General features: G+C 42.1%; 1 protein-coding gene across 4 annotated transcripts in view; it reads left to right on the top strand.

Moving 5' to 3' along the window:
• Positions 1-380: 380 nt before the first annotated feature.
• The window catches only part of PPA2 (pyrophosphatase (inorganic) 2), a 35042-nt gene continuing 23577 nt past the window's right edge, over positions 381-11845 (top strand). For 2 of the 4 annotated variants that reach the window (XM_017833538.1, XM_017833537.1), the window contains exons 1-3: positions 427-540; positions 2288-2352; positions 4001-4045. In XM_017833538.1, coding sequence (XP_017689027.1) covers positions 477-540; positions 2288-2352; positions 4001-4045 — 174 coding nt within the window. In that variant the 5' untranslated portion in view covers positions 427-476. Of the gene's footprint in view, positions 541-2287; positions 2353-4000; positions 4046-11845 lie in introns of all 4 variants that reach the window. The other 2 variants (XM_017833540.1, XM_017833536.1) reach the window with 2 other exon arrangements.

Raw genomic sequence — 11845 nt, 5'->3', positions numbered from 1 at the left:
AGAACTTCCTGTGCAACAGTCTCTGCCCGTTGCCTCATGTCCCATTGCTTGGCACCACGGAGAAGAGCCTGGCTCCATCTTCTTGGCAACCCCTTCCATGTAGCAGTGCTGGTGGCCTGAGAACACCTCAGCCTGGGCACAGCTGGGGTATGACCCTGCCCAGGCTTTCCTGGCTCCCGCTGGGGGTCACCTGCAACCTCAAGTAGGGGTTGGGGTTTTTTAATTATTATTATTATTTTCAACTCGATGGAGCTCTCCGTTGAGGCCGGGCACCCCACAGCCTCCCTCTCTGCCTGAGGTGCTCCCCTTGTCCCCGGCGGCCCCGCGGCCTCCGTGCCGGCGGGGGCAGGCGGGGCAGGGGCCGGCGCAGCGACGGCGGCCGCAGGAAGGGGAGGGCGGCCGCCGCCATCATGCGGGCGCCGGGGGGGCTGTCGCGGCTGCTGCTGGCGGCGCGGGGGTGGGGGCGCCTGGGCGCCATGGCCCGCTACAGCACGGAGCAGCGAGGCCGGCCCAACTCGCCCGATTACCGCCTCTACTTTAGTAAGTAGCAGCCCCCGGGCTCCGTAAACCCCTTCCTTCCCCGTCCCGCGGGGCGCACGGAGGGAGAGAGGCGGCGGCGGGTCCCCGCTCCCGCGGAGGCTCATTGGGCTCGGTGAAACGTCGCCCCTGAGTCTCCCCCCTTGCTGCAGGGAGGGAACAGTGTTTTGTGTGGGGGCGGATCCTGTGGAGATCCCGGCTTTTGGAGGGGATGCTGGGCCTACTCAGCCCCGGCTCTGCCGTGCCCTTCCCCAGCCCCGGAGGACGAAGGGCGCCGGGGGTGAAGCGCCGCCGTGTTGTGGGAGCCTGGGCGCGGGGGGCTGTGGTACCCCGGGGACAGCCACGGGAGCCTCTGCGGTGTGACAGCGCAGCCTGTCCCTTGTGACCAGGGCACCCCCCCGCCCTCCATACACGTCACTGAGACGGGAGGCTGGCATCCAAAACGTGGGGCTCCGGCCTCGAGGGGGGGCCAGCCAGTGGCACGGCGAAGACACGGGCAGTGCTCCAGGAGGCTTCTCAAGGCCCGCTGAGAGCTGAGGGTGTGCCGTGTTCAGTATTACCCATTTTCGTAACAATGTTGTCTGCTTGTGTGCCAGTTCTCTGGCAGTGGCTTTTGAAACAGTGTTGTCTATCTGGGTGCCAAATCTCTAGCAGTGGTTTTGTACGTTTTTGGTCCATTGACCTATAAGCAGTCAATTCTGACGTCCGCTGGTGTGGGAGAAGCGGAGGCCTTGTGTACCCGGTTGGCAGCGTCCTGCCAGAGCTGCCTCGTGCTCAGTCCCTGGGGCTGCCAGCGCACGAGCTCATCTAGGAAAGTCACTTTCTTCAGTGGGAATAAACAGCCTAGCACTAAACTTTGTTTTGTTTGGGGGAAGCATCTGGGAGGCTTCCAGGAGTTGCAAATCGACTCCATTCACTTCTCTTTGCTGAGGTGGTCAAAGTTAAGTCCAAAGCTAAGTGACGTTACTTGTCTGCTTTTTCCTTTACTGTGAATAGAGGTGCTAGCAGAGGAGAAATTCCTTGAGGTTTGAGTTGTGTTTGCACTGTTTTGACGTGGTACTTGGGCTTTTAGTATGTTGAAAAAAACTCAGTGGAGTAGTTTGAAAAACTTAAGCGTCCTCTCCAATGAATTTTGTTTCTTTCTCGAGTGGGAGCAAGGCTGAAGTGCAGATTGGGCCCCCTTTAAGTTAATGTTAATTTCTGTGGTATTTCATATCTAGGGCCTGAGCAATTGTCCTATCCCTCACTCTTTTGATCAAACTTTGGCCTGCTATGTTGGAGGATTTTCTCTTTGTGGTCCTGAAACCCAGTTTATTAGAAATACAGTGAAATCACACTATTCTAGAGACATTGCTAGAAACCCAGATTAATTCATTTATTGCTGATGGACATGAGGTTCCTTTGGTTTTTTTTTCTCTGTTAATGGTTGTGTATGGCCAGTGAGAAGAAAAGAGAATGAAAGGATCTTTTCATCTTTACATAGCTTGTGTTGCCAGGTAGTCAGAAGAGAAGCATACTGTTGAATACTAAAACAATAAAATTGATTCTAATGAATCTTTATCAAAACAATCAAATTCCTTGTCCTACATGTAGGTTAATTTTTAGTACTTGAAATTAAGCTTCGGAAAAAGTTTAACTGATGCATAATCGTAGCATATATACATTTCTGTACTGCATGATGTTTAGCAACACCAACATTGTATGGCACATCTTTAGGTTTGTGATGCTGCTTCTTTGTTCTGTCTTTCAGAGAATGCAGATGGTAAATATATTTCCCCATTTCATGACATTCCACTGTTGGCTGCATCTAAAGAGGTATGTATTTATGCCTTGAAACACAATTAATTTGAAACACAAAGATTTTTGGATAATCGATGGAGAGATGTATTGTGCCAGAAAGGACCATCTAACTCAGGCTGATTCCTTATGTAATAAAGGCGCAATAACTCCACCGAATTTTCTCCGCTGAGTTCAGTAACTTACAATGAAACAATGACTGCTGTGTAGGCAAGCCTAGGTGTCTCTCCAAGTCCTCAAGTGATTGAGGGCAGGAGGAACCCTCACTGTACCTTGTGATTATTCTCTGTGTTTAGGTTTGTGTTTATGTGTGCTTGAATTAATTTCTTGTTGCTACTCTTTTTAAATTGGTGGTTTCCTACATCTACAATTAAAAGTGTACGTTTCTTTGTAGTATATGTACAGCACGTGCTTGCGCAACTTACGGTGGACGTCTTTAATTCCCAGAAGGAGCATTATAATTGTAAGGCAACACTAATGCCCAAGAGAGAAGTGGTAATCACACCTTTGGAGAATGGCAGTGTGTGAGGTGCAGCTGAGCACTTTCACGTCTTGTTAGCCACCCTCCCTGGGGCTTCGTTATAGCAATAATGAAACGCCTGTTTTGTCTGTCACTGGTGGGAGAACTGCCAGTCTTCAGTTTAGGTTTAGGTTTACTTATCATGGTGTGCTTGTTACACAAACAGGTTGGGAGGGTTTTAGCTGTTTTCTTGATCTGTTGCCGAGTCTCTATGGATGATATGAATGATGTGAAAGGTCAGTAGTTTTAACGTGTTCAGATGGAGACTTCTGAACTGATGAGCCAATCTTGTGAATTATTAAAACCGAGAGATTTAAAATATGAATGAAACCTTTTTTGATCAGGAAACCTGAGTGCTAGTCAATGGAAGAGGTAAGTCATTCAGAGTGTCATTATAAGATGCCCTGTTCAGTTGGTGCTAGTGTTGGAAAATCAATGGGCATTTCCATCACACATTCTCTGTTGGCCTTGCTGTTCATGTATGTAGAGTTTAGAGTTTGTAGGAGTGGGCTGTAGTCTGTAATTTTTCAGTAGATTAAATTAGAGTACAGCAGTGTCTGATCAATGTGGAGAGCCTTTCGTTTTGGTATGTGAGCAGGAAAATAGCATTCCATCTGACAGAGAGCCTGGGTGGGGCAGGGTGGGGGGTGGCAAGAAGGGGAGTCATTGTGAAGGTCTCCCTTAATTTTGCCTTCTTTGTCAGAGGAGGACTTAAAGAGTTGTGTGTTACAGGCTTTCCACCCTGCGGTCTAAGCTTTGTGGACTTTATGATGGATAACTCCAGCCTTATTTTCCATACTGGTTTTGTTTATTTGGGATTTTTTCTTCTTCGACTGTACAGAAGGATGACTGTGTTTTTAATCAGTTGAGGACAGGCCTAAATTGCTGATTAAATTTCTTAGTAGTTGGGAGACGGCGGATGTATCCATATACATTTTTTATCTTCTTCTGTTAGCATCTTGAAGGTTAAAATGTCACAATGAAACAGAACTGAGTACTTACTTTTAAAAGTTATAGTTTAGGCCTTTATGCTCAAAAAGGGGTGTCTCAATTGCATTGCAAACTACTGTTGTCTATAGTTATGTGAATACGGTATTCCTCTCTGATGTTCTTGATACACTTTTTTACTTCACTCTTTCCCTATAGGATAAAGAAATTCCTGCAAAGAGGGCAAAGACTACTGGATCTGAGGTACTGCTAAGTTTTGGTTTGGGTTTTTTTTTAACTATGTTGTCTATTTCCTTTCCAACATCAGTTCACTATTCTGCAAAGTGAACTTGCTCTCAGTGAATAAAGTTGACATGTCTTCAAATGCAAGTCTTTTAGGAGGAAAAGGCTTAAAGGGATTTAATATTCTCCTCTTTGAATGGACCGGAAACGTCAGATTTCTTTTATTCATCAAGATGTTCTCAAAGGCAAACACTTATACCACTCTTTCAAAGGTTTGTTGTGACTAGTACAGTGTAGATGTGTAGATCTTTTTTACTATTGCATTCAGAAACATTTGCAGTTAAACCTCCATTAATGAAATATTCATTATGCTCTGTGGATAATCTTTGTTATATATACAGAACTTCAAAAGTCCTAAGTATGTTAGGACAGAAATTATACTAAGTATCTGCCTCTCAAAACTGAGGATATGTTGTTTTCTCATCTGGGAAGCCCAAAGGGAGAAAAATCACATCTGCTAATAGTTCAGCATTATCCAGCACTGAATTTCAGCCTAACAGAAGCCCAAAAAACATGGAAGATCTGCTCAAGCTTTTTCTGTGAAACAAGATTTGATTATGCAAGTGTCTTTTCCAAAATGTAACACTTTTTGCTCTGCTTTGGCTGGCACAGGCTCATCTAAAAGTTAGTAGAAGAATGTGAAAGAAAAAAAATGAACCAAACTATGTTTTAAGGCCATGATGTATGTATGTGTGTGGGTAGGTGTGTGTCCCAAGCTTTATCTCCTCATATCTGTTTGGCCAGTCATATTGTAAAACTGTAACTACCCATCCGATGTGAAAGAACTGCTCTAACTGTCTGGGTTCTCATAGTTTTGCAACTAGTGTGTGGTACACTGGTTCTTCTGCTGTGCAACAGTCCCCACACAATCCTGCCCTGTGTATTTCCTCTCCCTTTGCTCTGTGATTCATTCAAGCTACAATACCTAAGTAATGCGTTTTAGATTTCCTGTAGCTTGATGCCCATTTAAGTACAGTCTAGTAGGTGTAGAATCATGTCTGAAAGAGGAATTATTCAGGACAACGAGTATGTGCCAGTTGACTTTTTTGAAAAATCATTGTCTTGCAACATCAGTTCTTATTTACCGCTCTTGCTGCAAGTCAAGTATTCTGTTTCTTACCTGCTTATAAATACTGTGACAGTACCTGCCAGGTGCAAATATGTTTTATGCAGCATCTAAAAATGTTCAAAACTACATTTGTCTGTGCAGTGAGAAGCATGTTAGCTTGTTGAAAACCGTGTTTCTTGTAGTGTGGGGAGAGGTGGCTGGAAAATGCCAGTGAGGATGAGCAGCTCTTGCTTTCTGGGACAGTGTAGCATCCAGAGCTGCTTCATATAGTTCTTCCCGTTAGAGAGCTCTGGACTGTGATTTAATAGAGCTGCAGAAAATGAGCAAAGGCAAATGTACATTTCAATCTTAGTGGGTTTCTGATGCAAGTAAGCAAATGCACAGACTACAGGCTTCCCAAACGTTCTTGGTCTTTACTTAGATGGTGAGATGCAAGAAAACAAATCGTTTAGAAAACACTTTTTCACCATTATCTTTGAGAGTTGGGGAGGAGAGAGAAAACAGAGGAATCTTTGTGTTCAGGAAAGCAGTTTCTTCTACACTGGGCTCTTTAGCAGCTCTCTTTGCCTTGGCCTGGTGAGAAATGCATCCTTGTGTGTGTACATGCAGGGAAAGCATAGCTTAATCAGGGTATAACGGGAAAATCAGGAATTGATTGTCATGTACTGATTTCAGAAGATCTTTGAAGCACTGTAGTCCTTCCTCTTGTCTAGGGATGCAAAGGTTGCTATTGATACCTGATGTTCAGTTGATCTTTGCACTGAATTTGACCAGAATTCAAAGGTGATACTTGTTCTTAACCTGGAAACACACTGACATCTTTAAAACTTGTGCTTTTAGGGTGACAGTTATTTGTTACTCTGGACAAGGGCAAACCCTCTTAAGAGTGTGTGTTAAATTACGCTGAGCTGCTGTTCATCAGATGGCAGTCTAGCTGTGGAAACTGAAGATAATTCTGCAAGAGTCTCTTCAATCTGTCTAATCTACTTTAAATTGACCTAGGTGTTCCTGATGCCAGAAAAGAAAGTCTCAAAATAGAGGAGTTTCAGCTTTCAGCAGTCATGGGGTAGGGGAATGCCCATCCTACAACTCGCTGTTTTGCAGTCTGTTTGTAGTTCTAAGGGAAACGTGCTGTTTCTGTAGGAACTGTTTTCAATAATGCAACCATTTCACATAACATTTTAGATCTTCCCAAATCTCAGTTAAATTTAGCTTTGCAGACACTGCTGACAACTGACTTTTTGCTTTCACAGATGATTTTTGACCATTTGAAGACTAGAGAGAAGTTACTTTGAGGGAGAAACTATGCTGAAAGAAATCATATTCAGCTCTAGTCTCAAAATTATTAGCAGTTTGCAGTCTTAACTCCTGCATTGCCTTAAGCATTGCAAGCACTTGGAATCCGTTCCTGCCCAAGTAAATCTCTGTGAAAGGTTTCAAAAGTTTCACATCTCTGTCTGGAAGAGCGGATGTTTCCACTGTGGTTACAGTCAAAACTGTCAGAGCCTGATTGTTGAATATGGTCTTCCATGTCTGGCAGGAAGAAGGTTTGAAGAGGTCATCGTTTTCTTTTCAAGACTAATGTGACATGTTGCTTTCCTGCTGTAGTGAAAGCGTTTCTGATCTGCTTGTCTTTGGTAAAGTATTCACGTGTCACATCATTCAGAGGACCCAGGTGTTCTTGAATACAAAGTTTTATTTCAGGTGTACGTCCAGGTAAGGAATCTGTCCAAGCACGTAGAGATTATAGTTCTCTAACTTGCAGACACTCACAAGAGCATCTGAAAAAAGGTAGAAAGAAAGAAACAAGACAGCTTTTGTTTTGTTGCATCCTGTGGGTTGCACAGTGCTGGAATGCCCTTGTGAACTTCAGCTGAGTTGCTTCTGTGAGGCAGAAATTTCTAATAAATTAACTAGTCAGGTGAGATATAAAGGGTTATCAGAGTGGTCATGCTGTCTGAATAGGTGATCTGATAGAGGACTTTATGCTTCAGTGTTCAAAACTGGTGTCAGAGTTGCCTTATGATAAAGTCAGTATGTTTCTTAAGAAAGGAAAAACTGTCATCATTTTCTGTGCAGAACAGGTGCACACTTTGTACTGACTTTGTATTCTGCCTTAACTACAGCCTCTGTTACAGTTCTTGCTGATGTTAGACCTTTTTTTAATATATGTAACTTGGGCTATAATGCGTCCATTATGTGGTCAGAGATTTGTATTCTGAATTTTAGATTATCGGTGAATCTTTCACTTTGACGCTTGAACTTGCCCAGCTCTTTTCTGAGGATGTGTCCATTAGCTGCAGCCTTGCTTTGTGTTCTTGTAGAGGGACAAATGCTGAGAATAGAAGTAGTCTTCACTCAGCAGTCCAGCTGAAATCTACCCAGAGTAGAGTTGGTTTACTGAGAAAGTTACATCAGTGATTTGATCAAACTTAACTTCAAATAAATGGTTCCTTAAACTGGAGAAAGCCAGTGTTTCATTTTTATTCATGTCATGGTTGTACACTGTAGTTCTGCAGATGAATGTGTCCCGTAACTGGGTGATCAGAGAATATGCCTGACGCCAGTGAGATACTTGTGTGTAAAAACCAGTGTAGTGTTTGTGATTCCCTTTTCAGTATAACATGAGAGAAGTACACTATGAAGAGACTGCAGGCACTTTGCATTTGTGCTGGGCGCTGCATTCCTTTTTTTGCTATGTGGCATGTTAATTTATGTTGGAAAAGTTCCACTGCCTTCTCATTTAGACACAGTCTATTTGGTGTCCAGATGTTGCTGGCATCTGGTTTGTTGTTTTCATTGGCAAATACCTTACAGGAAGTGTTACAGTGGGAATGCTTATAACATGGGTACTCATTTTATAAAGAAACCCCACTCCATTTATTTCTGGGTATATTTAATGACAGTCCATATTTGCGTTCTTGTTTTCCTTTTTTTTTTTCTTTCTTTCAAACATCATCCTTTGTTCACACTGCTGCTGGACTGCAGTTTATCACTCTCATTCTCGTTAGTCCTCAGGTGGATACTGCCATGTTCAGTTGATGGTTGATGAGAATCCCTGCAAGATTGCAAATTAGCAGACAGAAAATAAAAGGAAATGATAGCTGCTTTTTCTTCGCTCTTTCTTCTGAGCTCAGAACTTCACTGTGACGAAGAGTGACCAGCTGCCTCTAGTGCTTTCAGATTTTTTTAAGTACTTTTCTATAAAAACTACTAAAATAATTGTCAGCTTTAGCATATCTTTTCTCCTTGTCATGCAAGGTGATGGTGAATCACAATCGGGCCTTAAAAAGTGGTGATGTTTGTCATTTTATGAAATTGTACTGAGTTTCTGCTCGTCTCTTTCCCTCATCACTTTCCTCGCTCTACAGAGGTTGCTCCACTTCTGCTTCAAATTAGCTGAACCTTCAAAGTTCAGCATTAAGGGTTGCAACCCTCGAGCAAAATCATGCTTATTCAAAACCCTTTCCTCAAGTGCACGAGCTAAGGAACTTGGAATGACTGGGAAAGGAAATAGTTGAACAACAAAGGGAAAGTTAGGTAAGGAAGAATTGTTTTTGAGACAGGTATAGGGCATTCCAGAAAGACAGATTGTAAAAATAGTGTCAGAGAGGTCTTTTTATTTTTTTTTGTCTTCTGATATTCAGATTTCTAATGACAAACTCTGATCAAAATGAGCTGTCTTCTGTAAGAATCTGTACAGCCAGAACTAGCAGTTATTTTTGGCCATCAGTCTTGGAGTAGAGAATGATGACTAATAGTTTACCTGCGTACAGCAGTCTGTATTTTGCTTGTTTTTCTTGATACTTGCTGTACAAATGTGCCAAAGTAGTTTTGTGTATCTTTTTTATCTTTCTCTGGTTTTCTTATTTCAAAAAATAAAACCCATTTCTGTTGTCTGTGTGAGAGAGAGACATTTTTACTTGTCTCAGCAAAAACTATATCATGATACATTAAAAATGACGTTCAGCTGAAATGGAATGCAGTAAGTTGCCAAGCAGTGTTAAAGACAACACCCTGATAAAGCAAACAGTTACAACCTATGTGAGTTCCCATGTAATGTACTTAGTGTGTAGTTCTTAGGAAATAAAGGGTATCATTTAGACATACTGGTTGTTCCTACTGTGTCATTTTCTGCTGATTTGCTTATTCAGTTTTAGGAATTAGGAAATGCACTTTTGACTTCTCTTTGTTGAGCAAATAGATTCCACACCCCCCTGGCCCCCATCACCTCTTCAAAGTATAATAGAACATAAGTACAAATGTCTGTCTAGTGTTCATATTGACTCAAAGTCAAAAAAGCTACGTAATACCCTGGGTTGAAAGTCCCTCTGGGCTCTGTCAGTGCTCGTTCCCTAGCAGATGAGTTCTGTCCCTTTCTCTGAAGCTAGGAAACTGTTTCCTCCTTTTTTCTTGCATGCTCCAGGAATACTGTCCTGAGGAGAGTGTCAGCCAGCAGAGTTGGCATGAGGCTGCTCCATTTGGCTTGTTGTACAGTTGGCTCTCCTGAACTGGAGTCCCTTCTACATCAGGCGCTTGCAGAGTGGGATTAAATCTGGTCTGCAGCTAGCAATGATCTCAGGCAGGCCAGGTGACTGCTATTGTACTGAGGCAGTTAAATGGTAAACTTTGCAAGCAATAGTTTTTGTTTGATGAGAGATCTTTTTTCTGTCATTTGAAGGTGTGTCAAATGGGCTATTGAAGCAGTCTCACCATTGCTTGAGGGGGTAGAAGTGCTCACTTGGGGGTTTTGTGGGGTGGAATTTTTTGTTTTACTGATTTAAAATAAAGATAAAAATATCAGTTACCAGATGCATTCCTCAGCCAAAACTAACCACTGAATGACATATGCAGATGGTAATCTGTGAAGACAAGTGGTGTCTGACACTTGCATTTCTGTTTTCAGTTGAGGCGGGAACAGTTTTCAGCAAGGGATGGGAGACAACATTCACGTGGTTAGAAGGAATAGGTGCTTGGTCTGGGAAAATAAGAGTGATGGAAATATTCCTGGGTGATACTTAGGCAAGGAGGGAAACAAGATAGGAAGAGGAGGAAAAAAAACCCTAAAAACCAGAGGAGTCTACTTCTTTCTGTCAAAATATACGCTCTTCTTTCCACACCAGTGGATCTAGTCTCACCACTGTGAAAATTTGATTGCCCTATAAATAAAACTTTTTATTTTTAAATGTAAACACTGTATGAAGTCATTAATCTCTTGTAAATGCTTGTGGCAGCTTAGAATTAGAGAGAGTATTTCAGGGATTTTTTTTGCATACAAATTAATCTGTCAGGCTGTCACATTTAAGACTCTTGACAACTCACATTTGACTGATACCACAAATTATGAGGGCCTGGTCTTTGAGCTGAGTTAAATCCAAGTGGGTTTTTTTTGTTTGTTTGTGAGAGCAACATTGTGTTCATTTCAGTCCAGTTGTTGTCCAGCCCTGAGGGTTGATTTGGTGAAGACCTGGACTAACTGTTGACTAATTAAAGCTCAAAACCAAGTTTAGAGGTTGCTGAAGCCATTGTATTTGACATGGTCAGAAAAGTGTATAGCAGCATATAAAGAAAAATACAGGATTGTGGTAGAGGAGAAGACATCATGTATAATTCCAGGAGTAGTTTGTAAGTTTTCTACCTGTAGCTACCAGTCAGAACAGTTCTTCGACCTGCTTGGCAGTTCCATAAGAGTTTCTTGTCAGCACTGGCTTTCATGCTGAGCATTTCTGTTTGCCACATGTTTCCCAGATGGATGTGCAGACATTATTGGGCACTCTTCCAACCCTTCTCTTACCTGCTGGTGCATGTATGTTGCTTTGTTCTGTCTCCTTCCTCAATGCTGACATTTTTGAGCCCTTGTTCTGATTACTTTTGTTTCAACTATTCTTATATACATAAGGTGTACTTTATGTAACTGAAACTTATCTGAAGCACCTTTCTTCTTTGTTTTTTTTTAAATCTTTTTTTATTTGGTCATGACCTGCTTGGGAAAGGTGATTCCATCTGATGTGCCACGGATTGCAGTATGGGCACAGTACTTATGGATGGCAAATATAATTTAAATTTGTTGGGAATCTGCTGTTAGGATTGTGCATAGCTTGTGATCTCATGATAGAAATGCTGAGTGACAGTTGGGATTTTCCTTTGCTTTCTTGGTTTCCACATTCCAGATTTGTTTGGGAGGACATGATCATAGAACCATTGGAATTACTTTAATCAGACTGTGACATTGACCCTGGTAATGGTTTTTGTTTGTTGCAGCTGCAAGATGCAAGGAGAAAAAATACAAATATTTAAGGGTCCACTGGAGCCTTAATTGCAATGGTGTTAAAGAGTCAGTGCAAGTCTTCAGTTGGTGTAACTTTATATTTTTTTCCTACAAATTTCTGCAAAAACATACTTTGCCTTTCCTGAACTGTTGCGATTGTTAATACCAGTGTAAGTTTTCTTTGGCTATGAAGAGATGTTCCAGGCAATGTGATATTTTTGGGGTTATTTTAGTAATCTAAAATAGGTTGTAGACATTGCTTAATGGTTTAGTCTAGTTACCCAATTCAATACTCCACTCCTTGGTAGTGCTTACCTCTGACAGCTTCAGAAGAAGAAATCTTACAGCGGTTACACAGAGTTTTTCTCTTTGGAAAATACTGCTTTAACTTCCTCAGTAAGAAAGGTGTAGCTACTTTTTTTTC

The sequence above is a fragment of the Lepidothrix coronata genome, unplaced genomic scaffold, assembly GCF_001604755.1.
Source record: "Lepidothrix coronata isolate B3197 unplaced genomic scaffold, Lepidothrix_coronata-1.0 Scaffold215, whole genome shotgun sequence".
Lineage (NCBI taxonomy): Eukaryota > Metazoa > Chordata > Aves > Passeriformes > Pipridae > Lepidothrix > Lepidothrix coronata.
Note: the sequence above shows the minus strand (reverse complement) of the source record. Positions and strands in the feature narration are given on the sequence as shown.